Source organism: Ceratotherium simum, unplaced genomic scaffold (assembly GCF_057802395.1).
Source record: "Ceratotherium simum simum isolate JZ-2026a unplaced genomic scaffold, ASM5780239v1 HiC_scaffold_43, whole genome shotgun sequence".
In the NCBI taxonomy this organism is placed as follows: Eukaryota; Metazoa; Chordata; class Mammalia; order Perissodactyla; family Rhinocerotidae; genus Ceratotherium; species Ceratotherium simum.
The window spans coordinates 8,532,661-8,550,761 of record NW_028261259.1 but is presented as its reverse complement, the minus strand read 5'-3'; the positions used below and the strand labels follow the sequence as shown (position 1 = coordinate 8,550,761).

Below are 18,101 nucleotides of genomic sequence, written 5' to 3'. Positions count from 1 at the left end.
TCATCTGTAAATACATCCATCCCACCATATATTTGTAGTTTTCTTTCTTAAAAACTATCTGGAACCCATAAAGAACATTTGTATAACTTTTTATTTTCTATTTGAGCCAGTTTGAGTAATTCCAGTTTCATTTAAAAAGCAGCTTTATCACTGAGATCCCAAAAGGCATCTCCATGTGCAGATGCACAACATTCTCTCTGACTTCGCTCCTGGTGCCATTTTCTCACCTAATGTTGTTGATGTTTGTCTTCCCCAAATACTTTTTCTTTATCAAACTTGTCTGAATGATGCCTATTTTATTGAGCTTCTCAAAGAATGATAGTGACTGATGACTTTTCCTCTGGACTTATTTTTTTTTTTTTAATTTTTTGTTTATTGCAGTAACATTGGTTTATAACATTGTAAAAATTTCAGGTGTACATCATTGTACTTCTATTTCTGCATAGATTACATCATGTTCACCACCAAAATACTAATTACAACCCATCACCACACACATGTACCCAATTATCCCTTTCACCCTCCTCCCTCCCCCCTTCCCCTCTGGTAACCACCAATCCAATCTCTGTCCCTATGTGTTTGTTTATTGTTGTTATTATCTACTACTTAATGAAGGAAATCATATGGTATTTGACCTTCTCCCTCTGACTTATTTCACTTTGCATCATGCCCTCAATGTCCATCCATGTTGTTTTATATTTATTTTATACTCTTAATTCTGCTTCAGTCTCTTTTTCCAAATTATTTTTTTATGTTTTCTTTCTCCGTTCTCTTTGTTTTGAGTTGAAAGTTTAATTCACTTTCATTTTTCTTTACTATTCAAGATATTTAATGCTCAGATATTTTCTCTCAGAACAGACAGTTTTCTTCTCTTCTTCCTTTCTCTCTCCTCTCTCTCCAGGGTTCCTTGCTACTCCTTTCTAATCATTGGTTTGATTTCCTGTTTCACCAAAGAGTTATTCATGAGAGTGATTATTGGCTTATAAATTGTCTGATTTGTTTAACATACGTTGGCAGTTAATGAGCATTTTCACGTGCAAGTTGGTTAAGGAACTGTATTTCAAATCTGCCTGTTCCTCTGATGAGCTATTGAGTCAGAATTTCTGTGGTTGGCAATGTATCTCTCTTCTGGTGGCTTCAGGAAATGATTACTATGTAGAAATTGCTTGCTGGACGAGGATAGGACCTAATTTTATAATAATTGTATTTCTTTGCTTCAGAGTAGGAAGTTTGAGATTTATATGCAGGCATATGTGTGTGTGTGCTCCAAAAATAATTAATGATAAATCAAGATTAACAATATATATGATTCCTATATTGACTTTTTTTTAGATAAAGACTGAGATGTTAGTTGAATACTCTTACTATTGTTGTAGTTAGGTTCACTTTACTTCATATTTTTAAAATCCTTTTTTTAATATATGATTGAACATATACTTTTTGACTGCTAACCACCTTTTAGACCCTAAATATTTTGCCTTCAGATATGTGTACCATTATACACATTCATATATAAAAGTTTCCTATTAGTTGTGGCTTTACTTTTGGGAGCACCTGTAAGGACTATTACTGACAATCCCCTTTCTTTCAGCATCTATGTTCAGTGTTAGTTTCCTACGTCTTTGTGGAATGTAGAGTAATATTAAATATTGAAAAAGTGATTTAAGTAACTTCAGTATAGTATAACTGATATACGTAGCATTATCTCTGTGGTTCCATTTTTTGTACTTCACTTTTTTCTTTTTTCCTAGTTTTGCTCCATTTAAAGTAATTTTTCTTATTAAACTTTTCTTCACTGTGTTGGATATATAGACCTTTTCCCATTCTATTTTAGATTTTTTTTTTTTGCTGAGGAAAATTGGCCCTGGGCTAACATCCATGCCCATCTTCCTCTACTTTATATGGGATACCGCCACAGCATGGCTTGATGAGCGAAGCATAAGTCTGCGCCAGGGATCCGAACCCATGAACCGTTGGCCACCAAAGCAGAGCATGCAAACTTAACCACTACGCCACAAGGCTGGCCCCTATTTTACAATATTTTTAATTTGAGAAATAAGAAGAACCCAGAATCTGAAGTCTTTCCTCACTGACTCCTCAATGTTAGATGAAAAATTAATTAGTATTTTACTTCTTTTCTTTTTCTCCAAATCCAGTGTCTGTAGGTATAGATTAAGCACTTGGGTCAAGATGGTTTTAAATTTTATGCACATTCTTTAAAGTTGTCTGTATTTTGCATTTTTTATAAATCACATTAACACAAAGTACTTAGACAATTGTTTTACTTTTTCAGTGTTCACTTTTTTGGTGTGGTGCTTTCTTTGAAACCCGTCATCCTCAAACTTGATTAAGGATCTGAATGATCTGCAGGGCTTGTTAAAACACAGAAGGAGTGCTGGACCCCACCCCAGATATTCTGATTCAGTAGGTTTCGGGTGGGGCTGAAGGACTGGCATCTCCATATTGTGATTGGAAGCTCCCCTGCCTAATATTCCTTATTTTTTTTCATTTCACAGGCAGTAAAATCCATGTCTCAGTGTGAGGGCTGTCCCTCCCCAATCCTTTGATTCTTCACAGGTGTTATACCACAATAAACTTCTTGGACTCCTAACTCCACCTCAGCAATTGGAGGCCCCAACTGACACACAAAAGTTCTTCATTTTTCCTGAGAAAGGGGTGTTTTATTTTCAGAAAAGTCACACAATCTGCAATAAGTTTAATATGGATTCTGCTCTTTAGAGATTGCAATGTATTTTTACAACACCTGCACCATTCTTCCTTGTTCTCAGCATTTAACGCTCTAATATTGGAAACACATGGGGCTTTTGGACATTCTGGACATTCTCCCTTCTTCAAGTTTAATTGATCATATCACATCTGAACTAAGTTGAACTACATTTGGCCATATCATGGCTTGTCACATGACCATCAGGTATATGTATAGTATGTGTGCACCTCACAGAAACAGAATGGTCCTCGAGTGTGCCTCTCAATGATTCTTCTCCTAAAGTTTGATCAAATATGTTCTAAATAGAGGTTCTCAGTTTAAGTTTAATGTACCTAATCCATACATACATTACTGGTCTGTAAAATTTTCTATATCATAAACTTATTTTGTTGAATAGCATGTAAATTATTTCTATGCCCCCAAGCTCACACATTTGATTTTAACATATTTTCTTTTCAAATGAAAGAACGAATTTCTATTAAAAGAAAGGAATCCAAAGGAGTACCCAAAAGAATGAAATACTGTGAGTATGGAGGACTAGATACCTTGAAGAGGTTTCCCTCCACATAACAATATCGTCCATAAAATATAATTTTATTGCATTCTTGAGTTCACATGAAGTAAGCCAAATCTCAAAGGACAGAAGAAGGAAATTGTAAGCACTAGACACATTTGGATTCACCCAGTGGTCAAAGGTCAGTACGCTCCTCTAATGAAACGATTTGTCTTTGTGTCACAAGTGACTTGAGGGAATGAATCTGGGAGTCACAGATTAGTTGTGAGTCACACAAAAATGTCACTTAGCTTCGTGTCAGCTCACACGACTGTGAGCCGAAACCAGTGACATTCTTCTCTGGAGGAAAAGATCTAAACTAAAGCCTTACATTCTGTACACATTAAAATCATACAAAAATGAGCTCATAATCAAAGTTCACCAAACAAATATGGAATACATGTCATTGTCAATAAGTGTCATCAACACATAAGAAAATTAAAAATAAAACAATAGATTTAAACAGTGAAACCTCAAATATTAGATTAACCAACTTCAAGATATAAAATAACTGTGTATAAATTGTTTATAGAAAATGGAACCAGAAAATTTGGAATAACAAAATCAAACAGGAGACTCTAGTAATGATCTGACATATTTGGGAAAGGGCTTTATAGAACTTTTAGAGATGAAAAAAACATAACTGTTGAGTTTTAAAACTCCATAGATAGGTTCTACAACAGAAGAGAGAATACAAAACTAAATTTGAATTCTGAAGGAAACAGAATGCAGCAGAGAAAGACAAAGAACTAGAAAACATGACAGATAAGGTAGATATGGAGATGATGAGAGAGAGTAAAGAAAAAGGAGAAATAACATACTGTACAACAAAAACGAGTCATGAGGGTAAAAGTGAAAGTTAAAGGGTCTATAAATTTCTCAGGAGATGAGAAACTATATCCACTTCAGGCAATCTGGGCTGGTGGTAAAATAGAAGTAGAGACTATAACTCTCACCCAAATAGAGGAGATACAATAGAATATGGAAAAGAAGTATAAATCAATAAATTTTAAAGAAATAACATAATAAAACTTGTGGAAAAATTGAAGGAAAACATATAGATAATGGGGGCAAAACAAGGATATAAATAATCACAACAAATTAAATGGAATAAATTCTCTAGTTAAATACAGATTGTTAAATTTGATGGGACAATGACTAATGTAACTGTGTCGTGTTTACAGGACTTGTGAAAACTAAAAAACATGGAAAACTAGAAATTCAAAATAGAATAGAAGATATAAAGATATGCTAGGAAAATACCAATCAAAAATCAACGCAGGGTCGCTATAATAATATGAGATAAAACAGATGAGGAAAAAAGCATCATTAGGAATTAAGTGTTTAATTCTCACTGGTATATAAGTTCAACTGATCATGAAGATATAGTCATTGTTACACTACACACGATGTCATTAGAAGATAATATAGCCTCAACTAGGAAAGGAAGGAGCAGAAGGAAGAGGAGGAGAAGGAGAAGGAGGAGAAGAAAAGAAGAAAAAGAAGGAGGAGGAGGGGTAAGTATAGGAGAAGGAGGCAGAGGAAGGGGAGAAGTAGAAATAATATATCTTCATAGAGAAGAATTTCAACTTTCCTCTGAGACAAAGAATAACATATATCTATAAATAGAGTATTTGAAAAACAAATTAGCAAGTTTGATTTAGTGGATACACATCGAAACCTATACCCAACAAGTGAAGAAAACCTATTCTTCACAAGCACACTGGGAGCATTAACAAGCAGTGAGCATGAACTAGGGTACTAATCAATCCTCAAATAATAGAACACTTGAAATAAGTACAAGTGACTGCTCTATTTTATTCTTGATGGTCTTACAGATTCCAGGCAATAGAAATGCAAAGAATTTTCTTACTCTTAGGAGTTATTTGTGTGTAGAAAGTCTGTAGAAAAGATGAAGACAATATGGGCTATCAGGAATAGGTACCGTTAAAGATGTTAATGATTAATTTTAATTTAATATTTTTTAAATAAGAAATGAATGAAAAGCTTTCTAAACTTTACAATGCTGTGTCTTTTATATTCCTAAGTGTTTTTAGTCCTTTGATTCCATCTAGATTCTTTCAATTGTTCCTGCCTGTTGATGATTCCTCCTTCATTGGATCTCTGAAGTTCACCTTAGTTTCCTGGTTTTTGATGGTGGCAGATGCACAGGTTTGAGGGGGCAGAGGCTTAGGCAATTTGATTGACAGCTTTCTGTTGCACCATTCTCAACCTGCACATGTCATGCGTCTATGCCTGTCATGTGCATTTCAGTTGCAATTATTCTTCCTCCCCAGGACTATCTCCAATCTCATGCTAATATTGTTGCTCTTCTAAGAAGGAGTTAATGGTGTGCTCATGAAAACCAGCATTTTGCCTCCTGAACCAAAGAGCCATTTACAAATCTACTCTGAATGTGATCTGTTTTTCCATTCATTGTACTTTCTTTTGTGTACTTAACCAGTTTCCTTCACGAGTGTGGAATTCACTAAGGACCTTCCACAGCTAGAGTCAGGTTATTTTCTTTAGTTATAAATTATAAGGCTTCAGGAAAGCCATCAATTGCCACAGACGTTCGAGTCAATAGCAATTTCCTTTTAATGAAGTCATTGTATTGCATTTTAAGAAAATCATTTTGAGTATTTTCCCTAAGGATCCCTACCCCTCTATGCAGGTTTCAGTACAAGAACTACCAGTATGTACTGTCCTTGGTTTTTGCCATTGAGGAAATCAACGGGAACCCTCATATTTTGCCCAAAATGTCTCTGGGATTTCAGCTCTATAATGCCCTGCCCAGTGAACAGAGGACATTGGAGAGTTCCCTGATTTGGCTCTCAGGGTTGGGCAAGGACATCCCTAATTAAGACTGCAGGAGAGAGAGCAAGTCTCTAGAGGTCCTTACAGGAACCACATTGGCCATTTCTGCCCAGATTGGAACATTGTTGAAACTGTACAAATTTCCACAGGTAAGGCTGGGTGGGATGGGGAAAGATGAAACCATGTCTCCTTTGGTGCCATTCTCAGGTGTCTAAATAGGAGGAGAGGAGGAGACTGGGTTTGTGCATGTCTCAAAGGATATGATCTCAAAGGGTACGTGTACAGGACCTTGATGGGGTATGACATTTCCTTTCTTTGGAGTAGAGAGAATGTTGAGGGGGATGGAGACAAAGCAGTTTCCTGGAAATCTACTGATCTTATTTTCTAGAAAGCTTTCATGGAGTGGAAATTGATTAGAAAATGAAATGAGCAATTGTCCCCTTCTACCACTTCCAAGTGTTGCTGAACAGCCTTCAGGACTAAGAGTGTGGTTTTTGCCAATCCTCATCCTCATATTGCTTCCAATTGTCTTTCATTTTAGCTTACTTATGGTCCTTTTGATCTTATCCTGAATGATGATGAGCAGTTTCCATCTCTCTATCAGTTGGCCCCCAGGGACACATCTCTAGCCATTGGCATGGTCTCTTTGCTGCTTCATTTCAGTTGGAGCTGGGTGGGGCTGGTCATCTCGGAAGACAACAAAGGTGTTGAGTTTCTCTCAGACTTGAGAGGAGAGATGGACCGGAATGGAATCTGTGCAGCCTTTGTGGAAATGATCCCTGTCACTGAAAGATCATATTCCTCAAGGACCTGGCCATATGATTTGCAAGTAGAGGAAACAGAAGTGTATGTGGTTATCATTTACGGTGATGCCGACTCTCTCGTAAGCTTGAGCTTGTCTACTTGGGACTATTTAGTGATATGGAAAGTCTGGGTCACGACATCAGAGTAGGATTTTATCCACAGTGAGAGAGATTTCATCCTTGACTCATTCCATGGGACTCTCATTTTTTGACACCACCGTAGTGAGGTTCCTGGATTTGAAAATTTTATCCAGACAGTTAACCCTACCAAACATCCAGAAGACATTTACCTCACTAGGTTGTGGTACCCGTTTATTCCTTGCACCGTTTCTGAGCCTGACTGTAAAACACTGGAGAATTGTTCACCCAATGCCTCCTTGGGATGGTTGCCTTGGCAGATTTTTGACCCGACCATGACTGAATGGAGTTACAATGTGTACAATGCTGTGTATGCTGTGGCCTGGAGCCTTCATGAGATGCTTCTTCAACGTGCAGAAATTCAGCCAATGGGAAGTGGGGATGATCTGGTGTTTTCTCCCTGACAGGTAAAGTCTCTTCCACTTAACAGCATGTACCCTTGTAAAAGTGACGTTCTTATGGGGCTCCACAGGTCTTCAAACCAAGCAGTTAGGATTCTTTCTCCAAGAAAAGCACAGGAGTTTCTGTACTTGTTTCACTCCCTAGGAGGTAAATCTAGTCTTGGGTTATAAGTCATCAACAAGAAGGTTCTAGTGGCAAGGAGGAAGTGAGCTCTGAGTCAATATCAATGTTTTGTGTTACAAAGGATCCGAACATCCTGCATGCCTAATGTTTCAATAGGGATTATCCAGCCTTCTCCCATGCAGCTCCTTAATGACAAGAAGGCAACTTGCCCTTTCTGTGCCTATCTGGTGCTGAACATCATGGTGAATACTTTATGTAAATGATCTCATTTAATTCTGCAACCACTTTAGGTATTGCTAACATCATTTTGCAGATTGATGGTCTGGGAAAATTCAGAGAGTGCATGAGCTTGGCTAGATTGGACTTTGTACTTGAGATTTGTCTGAATCCTATCACCACTGATCATCTTGATATTCTTGTCTTTGGGCATTTTCTCTTAAAACCAACTGATATATTGGAAACATTATGATATAGTAGTTCTACATATGCTTTCATTTGCTTTACTTCATTGGATACTTGTAATAAAGTTACATTATGTAACAAGGATTACAGACAATGAAAGGCTTTCCCCAATTCAGGGTTTTTCTCTTTAACACCCGGGCCCACTTCCCCACAGGATGATATGTCTCTTTTAGCTTCACCCCTTTCTGAGGAACATAGAATGTAACATCCTTGCTGGTGACTCAGTGAATTTGGCCAAAGAGGGAAAATCAGATTCAGAGTACACCTTTCTCAACTTTTGGAATTTTCCAGAAGGTCTTGGACTGAAGATGAAAGGAGGGGAATATTCCCCACATGCTCTACGTGGTCAGGAATTGTCTTTATCTGAGGAGGTGATTGAGTGGGACACAGGAATTACTGAGATGTGTTGAACCCAATCACAATTACTTACACCACAAATGAATAACCAAAATCTTGTTGTGGTTTTGTGCCCCCTCAGAGCTTCATAAAGGGCCACATATGGGAATTTAACAATTCACTTCCAACTGAAGTAATTTTTTCTTTTACAAATAATCCAAGATCGAAGCAAGACCTTCACAACCAAAAAGATTGCAAGTTGCTGAAGGTTCAGAAAGTGGTTAGTAATTTTTAGGAATATTTAAAAAAAAATTTAAATATTAATAATAATAATATTTAAAAAAAAACATGTTTTTTAGAGATAATGTTTTGCACATTTAGTACACTACAGTATAGTGTAAACATAACTTCTTTATGCACTAGGAAATCAAAAAATTGTTGTGACTCGCTTTATTGCAATATTTGATTTTTTGCGATGCTCTGGAAACAAACCCACAATACGTCTGAGGTTTACCAGTGTTTTATATCATACAGTAAGCATGGCATCCAACCAATGAATTGGATTTAGATATTTCAATCTTCAGTTTGTTAAGGCCCAATACTCTAAAACACTCTAGTTACTGGAAAATTAGGTAAAAGTCACAGCTGTTACCAAGTGTTATCTGATTTTCTCCAGACTCCACACTCTGTATGCAGTGAGAGTTGCAGTCTGGTATTCAGGTAGAGCCCTCAGGAGAGCAAGGCTGCCTGTTGTTTTGACTGCATTCCCTGCCCAGAGAATGAGATTTCCAATGAGATAGGGGAGTATATGCCTTGCAGCGATTTTCTCCACTTCTATTTTTTTTGAAGTGAATCATTTGTCCTGAGCTAACTAACATCTGTTGCCAATCTTCCTCTTTTATTATTGTCCCCAAAACTCTAGTACATAGTTGTATATCCTAGTTGTAAATCATTCTAGTTCTTCTATGTGAGCCACCACCACAGCATGGCAATTCACAGAGAGATAGTGTGGTTCCATGAGCAGGAAACCAACATAGGCCACCGAAGCGGTGATCATTGAACTTTCACCACTAGGCTATCAGGGCTGGCTCTCCACCCGTTCTCCCAAAGAAACGGAAAAGCTCTGGATGAGGACTGCAGGGTCCAAATGTTTCCTTCCTCCATTTAGTAATTTAACTTTTATAGCCAAAAAAGCCAACTTTTTTATCATTTCCACCCACAGTGATACACTCTCCCTCTACCTTGAACTAGCTTGCTTGACTCATTTTAGCATCATTGCAGGCATTATCATCTCAAGGAAACCCTTTCTGACCACTCTACAGTAACCTAACTTAAATCTTTCGCATGGATTCTAACACATAGTATTGTTAGTCCTTTCTTTTCAGCTTCTTTAAAGCTACGTTTAGATCACATTGAACAAATCCTTATTTTTCCAGTGTCTGGTGCTGTTCTTGGCACAGAGCAGGAGCTCAGAAAGGTTGTGTTTGATTTAAGAAGTAAGTATTTTCATGGTATGCAATGTGCTTACGGTACAGCTTCCTTCAATGAGTACATACATCTTGGTCTCTGATGTCCTAGAGTTCACAGGTGAGTAGGGGAGACAACAGGCAGTGAGGAAAATTCAAGGTGGTGACATAGGGCTGCAATATAGGTACGCAGATCCCCATGGGATGAAATAAGTGATAGTATATATGTTTGTGGGTAGGGAAGTGTCATGGACTTCTTCATAGAGTCAGTAGCATTAGTATTATATCAGACTAATGAAGGCGGAAGAAATTCTTGGTAGAATTCTTAGACATGGCAAAAAATGGCAAATTAGTCCTGCATTTAATATTCTAGGGAGCTGAGAAAAGGTTCAACATGACTAGAATCTAGACAATGTGGGTTTGGGAGTTGGGTCATGAAGTAGAAGAGGGACAGAAAACCAACACTGAAGATTTTTCATATCATAATTAACATCTTGGTATTACTCATATTTTATGATATTAAATGGTGCAATGCTGGTACCCCCTCAATTGTGGCATTTTCTCATTTTATTTTTGTGATTGATATGAAGCTTAATTTCACAACATCATTTGTATCATTTCAATTTTTTTTTGAAATGTACTGAGATTGATGATATAGTCTGGCATATAGTCAATTTGGATAAAGCTTCCATGTGCACATTTGGCACATGGTAATTTTGGGAATATGTTCCATATGCCCATCTAAAGAACACTAAGTCCACTAACTTCAATTTCTACATGCTTGGAGGTTAACAAATACATTTGTAAACAACCCATGATTAATGAGTAAACTACAATGGAAATTAGAATTTATTTCCAATTAAAAATACAATTCATCAAATCTTATGGGGTGGAATTAAAACTATTCTTAGAGAGAACTGTATAATCCTAGATTATATATATTTATATATTATTGTGTATAATATAGAAAGGTTGAAGTTCTCAGTTCTAAGCATTCATCACAAGCTAGAAAAAAGCAGAAAATTAAACACAAAGAAAATAGAACACACAAAATGATAAATATTAGAGGAAGATTTCACAAAATAAAAGACAAACATCGAAAGGATAAATAAAACTAAATTAGATTCTAATAAATGACAAATATACTCAATAAAATCCTAGTACTAGTGTTCAAAAAAATAGAAAAATTGCAACAAAAAAATACGAAGCCTTAAAAGGGAGTAATCTGTGCAGATCATATGGAAAATTTTTAACATGAAGAAAACATAAATAACATCATGTTGATACAATGAAAATTTAGAGGAAATTCACAAATTTCCAGGCAAATAAAAGTTACCAAACTGTCTCAAGAAAAATTGAAAAATCTGAATAATGTCATATCTATTAGAGAAATTAAGACCACACTTTAAAACATTCCTACAAAATATTATTGTAGGCTATTTATTTGGTACAAAATTGATGAATCCTACCAAATATTCAAGAAAGAAATAATACACATCTACTCAAAGTCTTCCAGAGAATAGGAAAAACAGAAAACTTTTTAACTCACTTTGAGAGACTAGCTTAACATTGGTACCAAAATCTAACAAATTCATTGCAGGAAAGGAAATTACAGGCCACTCTCTTTCTTTGATTAAATTCATTTATCCTAAAAAAAAATCAAATCAAATCAACCTTCAAAATCTAGCTATATTTTATAAGAAGGACACATCATGACCAAATTAGGTTCATGCAATGTAATCAATGTAATTCAGCACACTTCAACGGAAGAAGTAAAAAGTTGATGTTATCTTCAGATGATATTATGGTATAAAGGTAAAGTCCATATAAATTAGTGTATTAACTGAGTTTAGTGGTGGCTGAATACAAGGTTAATATATAAAGTTTTGCTTCCATCTACCACTCATAAGGCATTGAAATGTTAAATTTTAAAAAATGACATTTACAACATCTTAAAAGTATGAAGGACCTAGAAATAATTTAATGAGAGTTTCAAAAGATTTCTGTCCATAAAGTTATAGAATGGCATTTACAAAAATAGAGGAAGACTGAAAGAAGTGGAAGGATAAACCAAGTTCATGACTGAACAGACTTAAAATTCTACAGATATGAAAACTGCCCAATTTAATCTACAGCTTGAACAAAATTGCAGTTAAAATGCTGACCTGTTCTGTGGAAATTACAATTGATAAAATTCTTATGGAAATCATAAAGGAAAAACTTAGCTAAGAAAATCTTGAAGACAAAGAATAGCGTGGGAGGACTTACTCTACCTGACATCAAGTATGGTAGCATCACAATAGAGGAGGTTCGTCAAGAGGATAAACAAGAAAATCAACGGAACCAAATGCTAAGTTCAGATACAGACTGTTTATATAAGGACTCATGTATAGACGACTGATTTACAAGGAAACACTGAGGAGGAGTGGGAAAATGAAAGACTTTTCAATCAACCATGTTGGGTAAATTGGCTGTCTTCATGGAGAAGACAATGACTCGCCACCCCTAACTGACACCATCCGCAGAAATCATTATCAGGCAGATTGTAGTTCTAAACGTGAAAAGTTAGACATTTTAAAGGAACTTAAAGAGGAAGGAACAATGCCCCTGTAGAAGGAAAAAGCATGTACTGATACCTGCAGGGATGAGTGTGCACAGAACAGTTTCAGAACCACATGAAGATTTGGGAATCTTAAACATCAGAGCAGAGGTAGTAGAGGTAGGCAAGACCAAGGTTATACAGTCTTTTTGGTCTTCCCAAGAGTTTGTGGGATTTTTTAATGGAGGATAAACATGATCCCACTTACATGTAGAAGTATCACTTGTGATGCAGGACAAGGGCAGGGAACCAGATTAGAAAGTTCTTGTGATAACATAGGAAAGAAGTGACTAAAATCTTAACAGAAGTGGTGGAAGTGAAAGCAAGATGAAATGTACTGGAGATCATTTTAGATGGTAGAAAGGGTGTCATTTTGAACCTTCCTGGGAGTGAGGTCTATGACTTGGTCATCTCTGTTTCCCTAGAATGTAGCATATTATCTGCCTCATGGAAGTTCTCCAATTACTGCTTTCTCATTGAATGAATAAATCTAGGCCATAGCTTACAGGGGTATAGCTCAGAGAGACAGGGATGACTTTTGTTTTTTTTCTGAGAAAAAAGTGCTTTCATGAATATGCAAGATAAATACTGAGAAGGATAATAGCTTTGTTTACTTAACTATAAAGAAGATGGGCATTATTAACTGGTAACGGTTCTCTGCAAAGCATTCTGTTATTTGGTGCCTGGAGCAACAATGGAAGACAATTGGCTAAACTTACCCAATGCCTTCTTTGGGGGCATGTGAATAAGAGAGAGTGACTGAACTTGGGCTGAGGACACTTTGCATCTCTCCCCAGACATGGATCAGTGTGTGAAGTGTCCAGATCATCAGTATGCCAATAGAAGGGTGAGATTGCTGCCTCCAAAAAGCTGTGACCTTTCTGGCTTATGAGGACCCCTTGGGGATGGCCCTGGCCTGCACAGCTCTGTGCTTTTCTGTCATAACAGCTGTGGTCCTGGGTGTCTTTGTGAAGCACCAAGAAACTCCCATAATCAAGGCCAATAATCGGACTCTCAGCTACATCCTGCTCATCTCCCTCACCCTATGATCCTTCTCTTCATTGGTCGTGCCAACACAGCCACCTGCATTCTTCAGCAGATCACGTTTGGAGTTGTTTTTACTGTGGCTGTTTCCACAGTCTTGGCCAAAATTATTACAGTGGTTGTGGCCTTCCAGGTCAGCACACCAGGGAGAAGGATGTGGCAGTGGTTGGTGTCAGGGGCACCTAACTTCATCATTCACATCTGCTCCTTTATCCAGGTGAGTCTCTGTGGGATCTGGCTGGGAACCTCTCCTCCCTTCATTGACACAGATGCACACTCTGAAGACGGCCACATCATCATCACCTGCAACAAGGGCTCAGTCACTAAATTCAACTGTGTCCTGGGACACCTGGGTTCCTTGGCCCTAGGCAGCTTCACTGTGGCTTTCCTGGCCCGGAACCTGCCTGACACATTTAATGAAGCCAAGTTCCTGACGTTCAGCATGCTGGTGTTCTGCAGTTTCTGGGTCACCTTCCTGCCCATCTACCACAGTACCAAGGGCAAGGTCATGGTGGCCGTGGAGGTCTGCTCCATCTTGGCCTCCAATGTGGGTCTATTAGGCTGCATCTTTGCTCCCAAGTGCTACGTTATTTTCCTAAAGCCAGAGAGAAACACATCAAAAGTGTTAATGAATAAAACACATTCAGGGAGAAAATAATCGAAATGTAAGTTATTTTCATAGGTCACAAGAACTTGCATACACTTGAAAAATAAACTATCACATTTTTCCAGACCCAATTTAAGTACCAATTAACTTAGCTTACATCTCCAGTTAACTATTTGCTTTACGTTTCTTTTGGCTTTGTACAATTTTCCTCGGGCATTCAAATGAACAAATACACCAACATTCATGCTAATTCTCCTCTAAAATTATGTGGGAGAGATTGCAAAATTGGCCACACATTAGTCCTCTCCCTCTGTCTGTTTGGTCATAGCATCCCGCGTTGACTCTGGGTAGATTTGGCCTTGTAACTTGCTTTGGCCAATGGGACATTAACAAATGACATGAGAAAAGGCTTGAAAAACACTTGCTCATTATTGGTACTTGTCCTTCTCTGGCTGCCCTTGGGAAGCCTGAGGCCATCAATATGTGAATGAGTCTAAATAGACTGCACATCTGCATCACTCCAGGTGGCTTCAAGTCAACAATCAGGTATGTGAGTAAAGCCAACCTAGACCATCCAATCCCAGCTGAGCCACCAATAGGTCCAGATCAAAATAACTGCCCAGTTAACCCACAGAATCTTGAGAAAAAATAAACTGTTCTTATTTGAAGTCACCAAATTTTAGGATGGTTTGTTACACATCAGAAGCTGATACATTATGCTACCATTTAAATATGTCCTCTCATTATTTGTGTAATTATCACAGATTTCTATTTCTTTATCCAATATCGTAGACTGGAATATTCTTCTCTAGATTAAGTCTCTGAAAGAAAATCAGAGACCATATCATGTTCCATTTTACTTTTTCTCCTTCCTCTTTTCAACCAGACATCTTTAAGCATATATATTAAAAATATCTTCACTAATTTTAAGATTATGTATATTCTTCTATATTCTCATCCACCACTGTTATACGTGGGGGGTTTACTTTTAATTTTAGCCCTATAATCCATTTGGAATGATTTACTTGTGAATAATGTTAGTTGATGTTCCAGTGTTTTATTTTACAAATGGATATCATTTAGTTTATTTAAAAAAAACACTGCATCATTTTAAAAGTTGATTTGAAGTATATGGAATCTGAATAATATTTGGAAAACTGATATCTTTGAAACACTGTTTTCAGTCACAAGTATAGTATATCTCTCCATTTAATCAGAGCTTTTACATGCTTTGTATCTCTTTATAATCTTCTTCATATAACTAATGTGTAGTTCCAATTATTTTAACTACTTATCTTAAAGAATTCATTGCTCTTTTGAGTGGAATAATTATTTACATGTTCAAATTAATTCTTGCTCATATAACAGTATTTTTGATGTTTCATATAGGAATCTAGCTTCCTTTCACATTACTCCACTTATTTGCTAGTTCTAAACTTTATAAGTTATGTCCCACTAAAATAATAGATTTTCTCTTCTTCTCTAATATTATTTACCTCTTATTCTTTTGATTCTCATTTTTTCATGACTGTGCTTTCCAGTGCCACACTGAATCACACTAGTGTTTGCCAGGAGCACTTTATCTTCTTAAGTGTAGTGTAAACCTCAGATAATTTCCTTGTCAGGGCAGATCAGGCATCTAACAGAGAGAAAGTATAAAAGTGAAGGGGAATCATTTCTAGCTGGAAATCAACAGACTTGCTTCTCTTGGCTGTTTGGAGCTGGAGATCTTATGACAATGTGGCCAGCTGAGAATCAGAGGATCGCTCTCTGGTCTCAGTAATTAGTCTTGGTCAAATCTCTCAACCATTTTAGACCTCATTTTCTTCACACGTAACATGAAGAGTTGGATGAGTCTTTTTGAGTTCTGAAATCCAGTGACAACAAGATACCCTTCACCCACATGCACTTGACAATGACCAGAGAGAGTTTTTAGTTTTCTTCCACATCAACATTATTATCCATATCACCCCTTAAAGACATATCAAATGTCTACTTTTGCATGACACTGATAAAACAGGTTCCATACCAAATCGCTGTTCATTGGGATAACAAATCTATAGTTAATTGTTTAGAGGTAAGTATAGAGATGGGCCCTGCTGGAACCAGCAATCAATGGGCCAAAAAAAGCTTGCTTTATTTTACAGTGAGGCTGTGGAAACATTCCCTAATACACCAGAATTCTTCTGTACTTAGAAAGTATGAAATAAATGGGAGCCTTGAATCCATGGTTACGAGCTAATAAGGATATGATTTTTAAAATTTTGTTAATGATGCCATTTGCCTACTATGGGGCTGTTCTCTGGTGAGTAAAGAGCAGATGTATTCAAGGCCACTTTCATTCCGTTAATAAATATTTACTCAGCGCCTACCCTTGCTTCAAGATAGCAGTGATCTATCTTAAGAGCATTTGTATTCTAGTAGGGTGACTCAGACCATAAACAAAAAGAGACTCTTGAGGTGATCAATAAAGTTACATATACGTCAAACTTTTTTAATTCCGGACTATTTTTCACCCTTTCCCTTCTTTGACTGTTTCCCATAACTCTAAGCATGGACTTGAAAACCCAGAAAGCATTGGTCCCAAGTTTCTTCTCGCAACACCCCTGTTTCAAAGACGTAGTGTTTATCATCTGAGAGTATGTCTCTTTAAGACTAAGTTCCTAGGAATCAGCATTATTTCATCACTTTCTTGAGAGGACGGATGATATTATGAAGGGAAAACAAAATATCATATTGAATTTATACACCAAATGATGTGTCCACTCTAATTGTTTTATATAATGTGGTGTGATTTGGGGAAAGTCAGTAACTCCTTCAGAGACAGTGGTAATAATACCCTGAAAAGCACTCTATAGACATTAAATGAAACAAATTATGAGAAACTGCTTTGTAAATTGCAAAGCAATCTATTTAAGCTTATTTTTTCTACCAATATTTTCATTTATCCAATCCTTTTTGACTCTACACAACCTGCCTAGACTGAGTTTTATCATTTATTCAACAATAATAATAGGTCAAAATGGTTGACTATTAGAAATTTCATATTGTTCAACTTAATTAATAGTGCATCACAATATTTAATTTGGTTATAATTACAGTTAAATTTTTCATGTTGCCTTACCATGTGCCAGGCACATTCTAGGCTTCTGACAGGTATTCACTCATTTAATCCTCACATCAAAGCTATGACGACAATATTATTAACCTCTATTGTATGGATGAGAAATATTAGAGGTTATATAATTGTCCAAGGTCACACAGCTGGTACCCAGGAAGTCCACCTCCAAAATCTCATTTAGAGATCCACTAGAGGTCGTGGCGCCTACATCGTAAAAGGTTCACCCTGGTATGTCTTTGGCCAATAGACCAGAGCGGACTAAGCAAGAAAGCACATGGCTACTAAAATGATCCAGGCAAGCAATTCTGAATACAGGATTTCCTTCCTTTTTAAGGCTGAATAATATTCCATTGTATAGATGTCCCAGATTTTCTTCATCCTTTCACCCACGGATTCACAATTAGGTAGTTTCCATCTCTTGGCTATTGTGAATAATATTGCAGTGCATTTTGTCAAACGATTTCCTGGCAGTCAGGGAGTTTGAAAAAATTCTTCTTATACACATTAGTTACTGTAATGAACTACCTTTCTAAATGTTTAAAGTTTAAATATTTGCCATTCTACAGAAATACCTTGCTTAATCATGATTTGTGTTGTTATCAGTTCATGAATGATCTAAGATTTTTGGACAAAATTTGTTATAATGGCTTTTTTTTTCATGTATTCAGGAAGCTGGCATAATATGACTATTCCCTGATTCTTGATTTTTAGTAAAGTTTTCTAGTAAGCCTTTAGGATAGGAAGTATCTTCCTAGATGTGAGGCAGAGAGCAGAAAAATAATAAAAATGATAGTTATATTTAATAATATCAAAAGGATATAAAACTGTCACTTTGCTAAATTGTTTGTACACACCCTTTGCTTATTTGTAAGAATGGCACATATCATTTTATAAATGAAAAG

The 18,101-nt window shown here is 36.7% G+C and overlaps 1 protein-coding gene and 2 pseudogenes across 2 annotated transcripts in view; 2 read left to right on the top strand and 1 right to left on the bottom strand.

Moving 5' to 3' along the window:
- Window positions 1-6,262: 6,262 nt before the first annotated feature.
- LOC147911547 (vomeronasal type-2 receptor 116-like) lies at window positions 6,263-7,443 on the top strand (annotated as a pseudogene).
- Window positions 7,444-10,867: 3,424 nt separating this feature from the next.
- The window catches only part of LOC147911544 (centrosomal protein kizuna-like), a 47,263-nt gene continuing 40,029 nt past the window's right edge, over window positions 10,868-18,101 (bottom strand). Inside the window, exons 6-7 of one of the 2 annotated variants that reach the window (XR_015550976.1) lie at window positions 15,575-15,717; window positions 10,868-14,066 (exon numbers count right to left, since the gene is read on the bottom strand). Coding sequence is in view for 1 of the 2 variants with exons in the window: in XM_087428052.1 (XP_087284178.1) it covers window positions 15,710-15,717 (8 nt within the window). In the remaining variant the exon portion in view is untranslated. Of the gene's footprint in view, window positions 14,067-15,461; window positions 15,718-18,101 lie in introns of those variants that run through there. The other variant, XM_087428052.1, reaches the window with a different exon arrangement.
- Window positions 13,227-14,470, top strand: LOC147911546 (vomeronasal type-2 receptor 116-like; annotated as a pseudogene).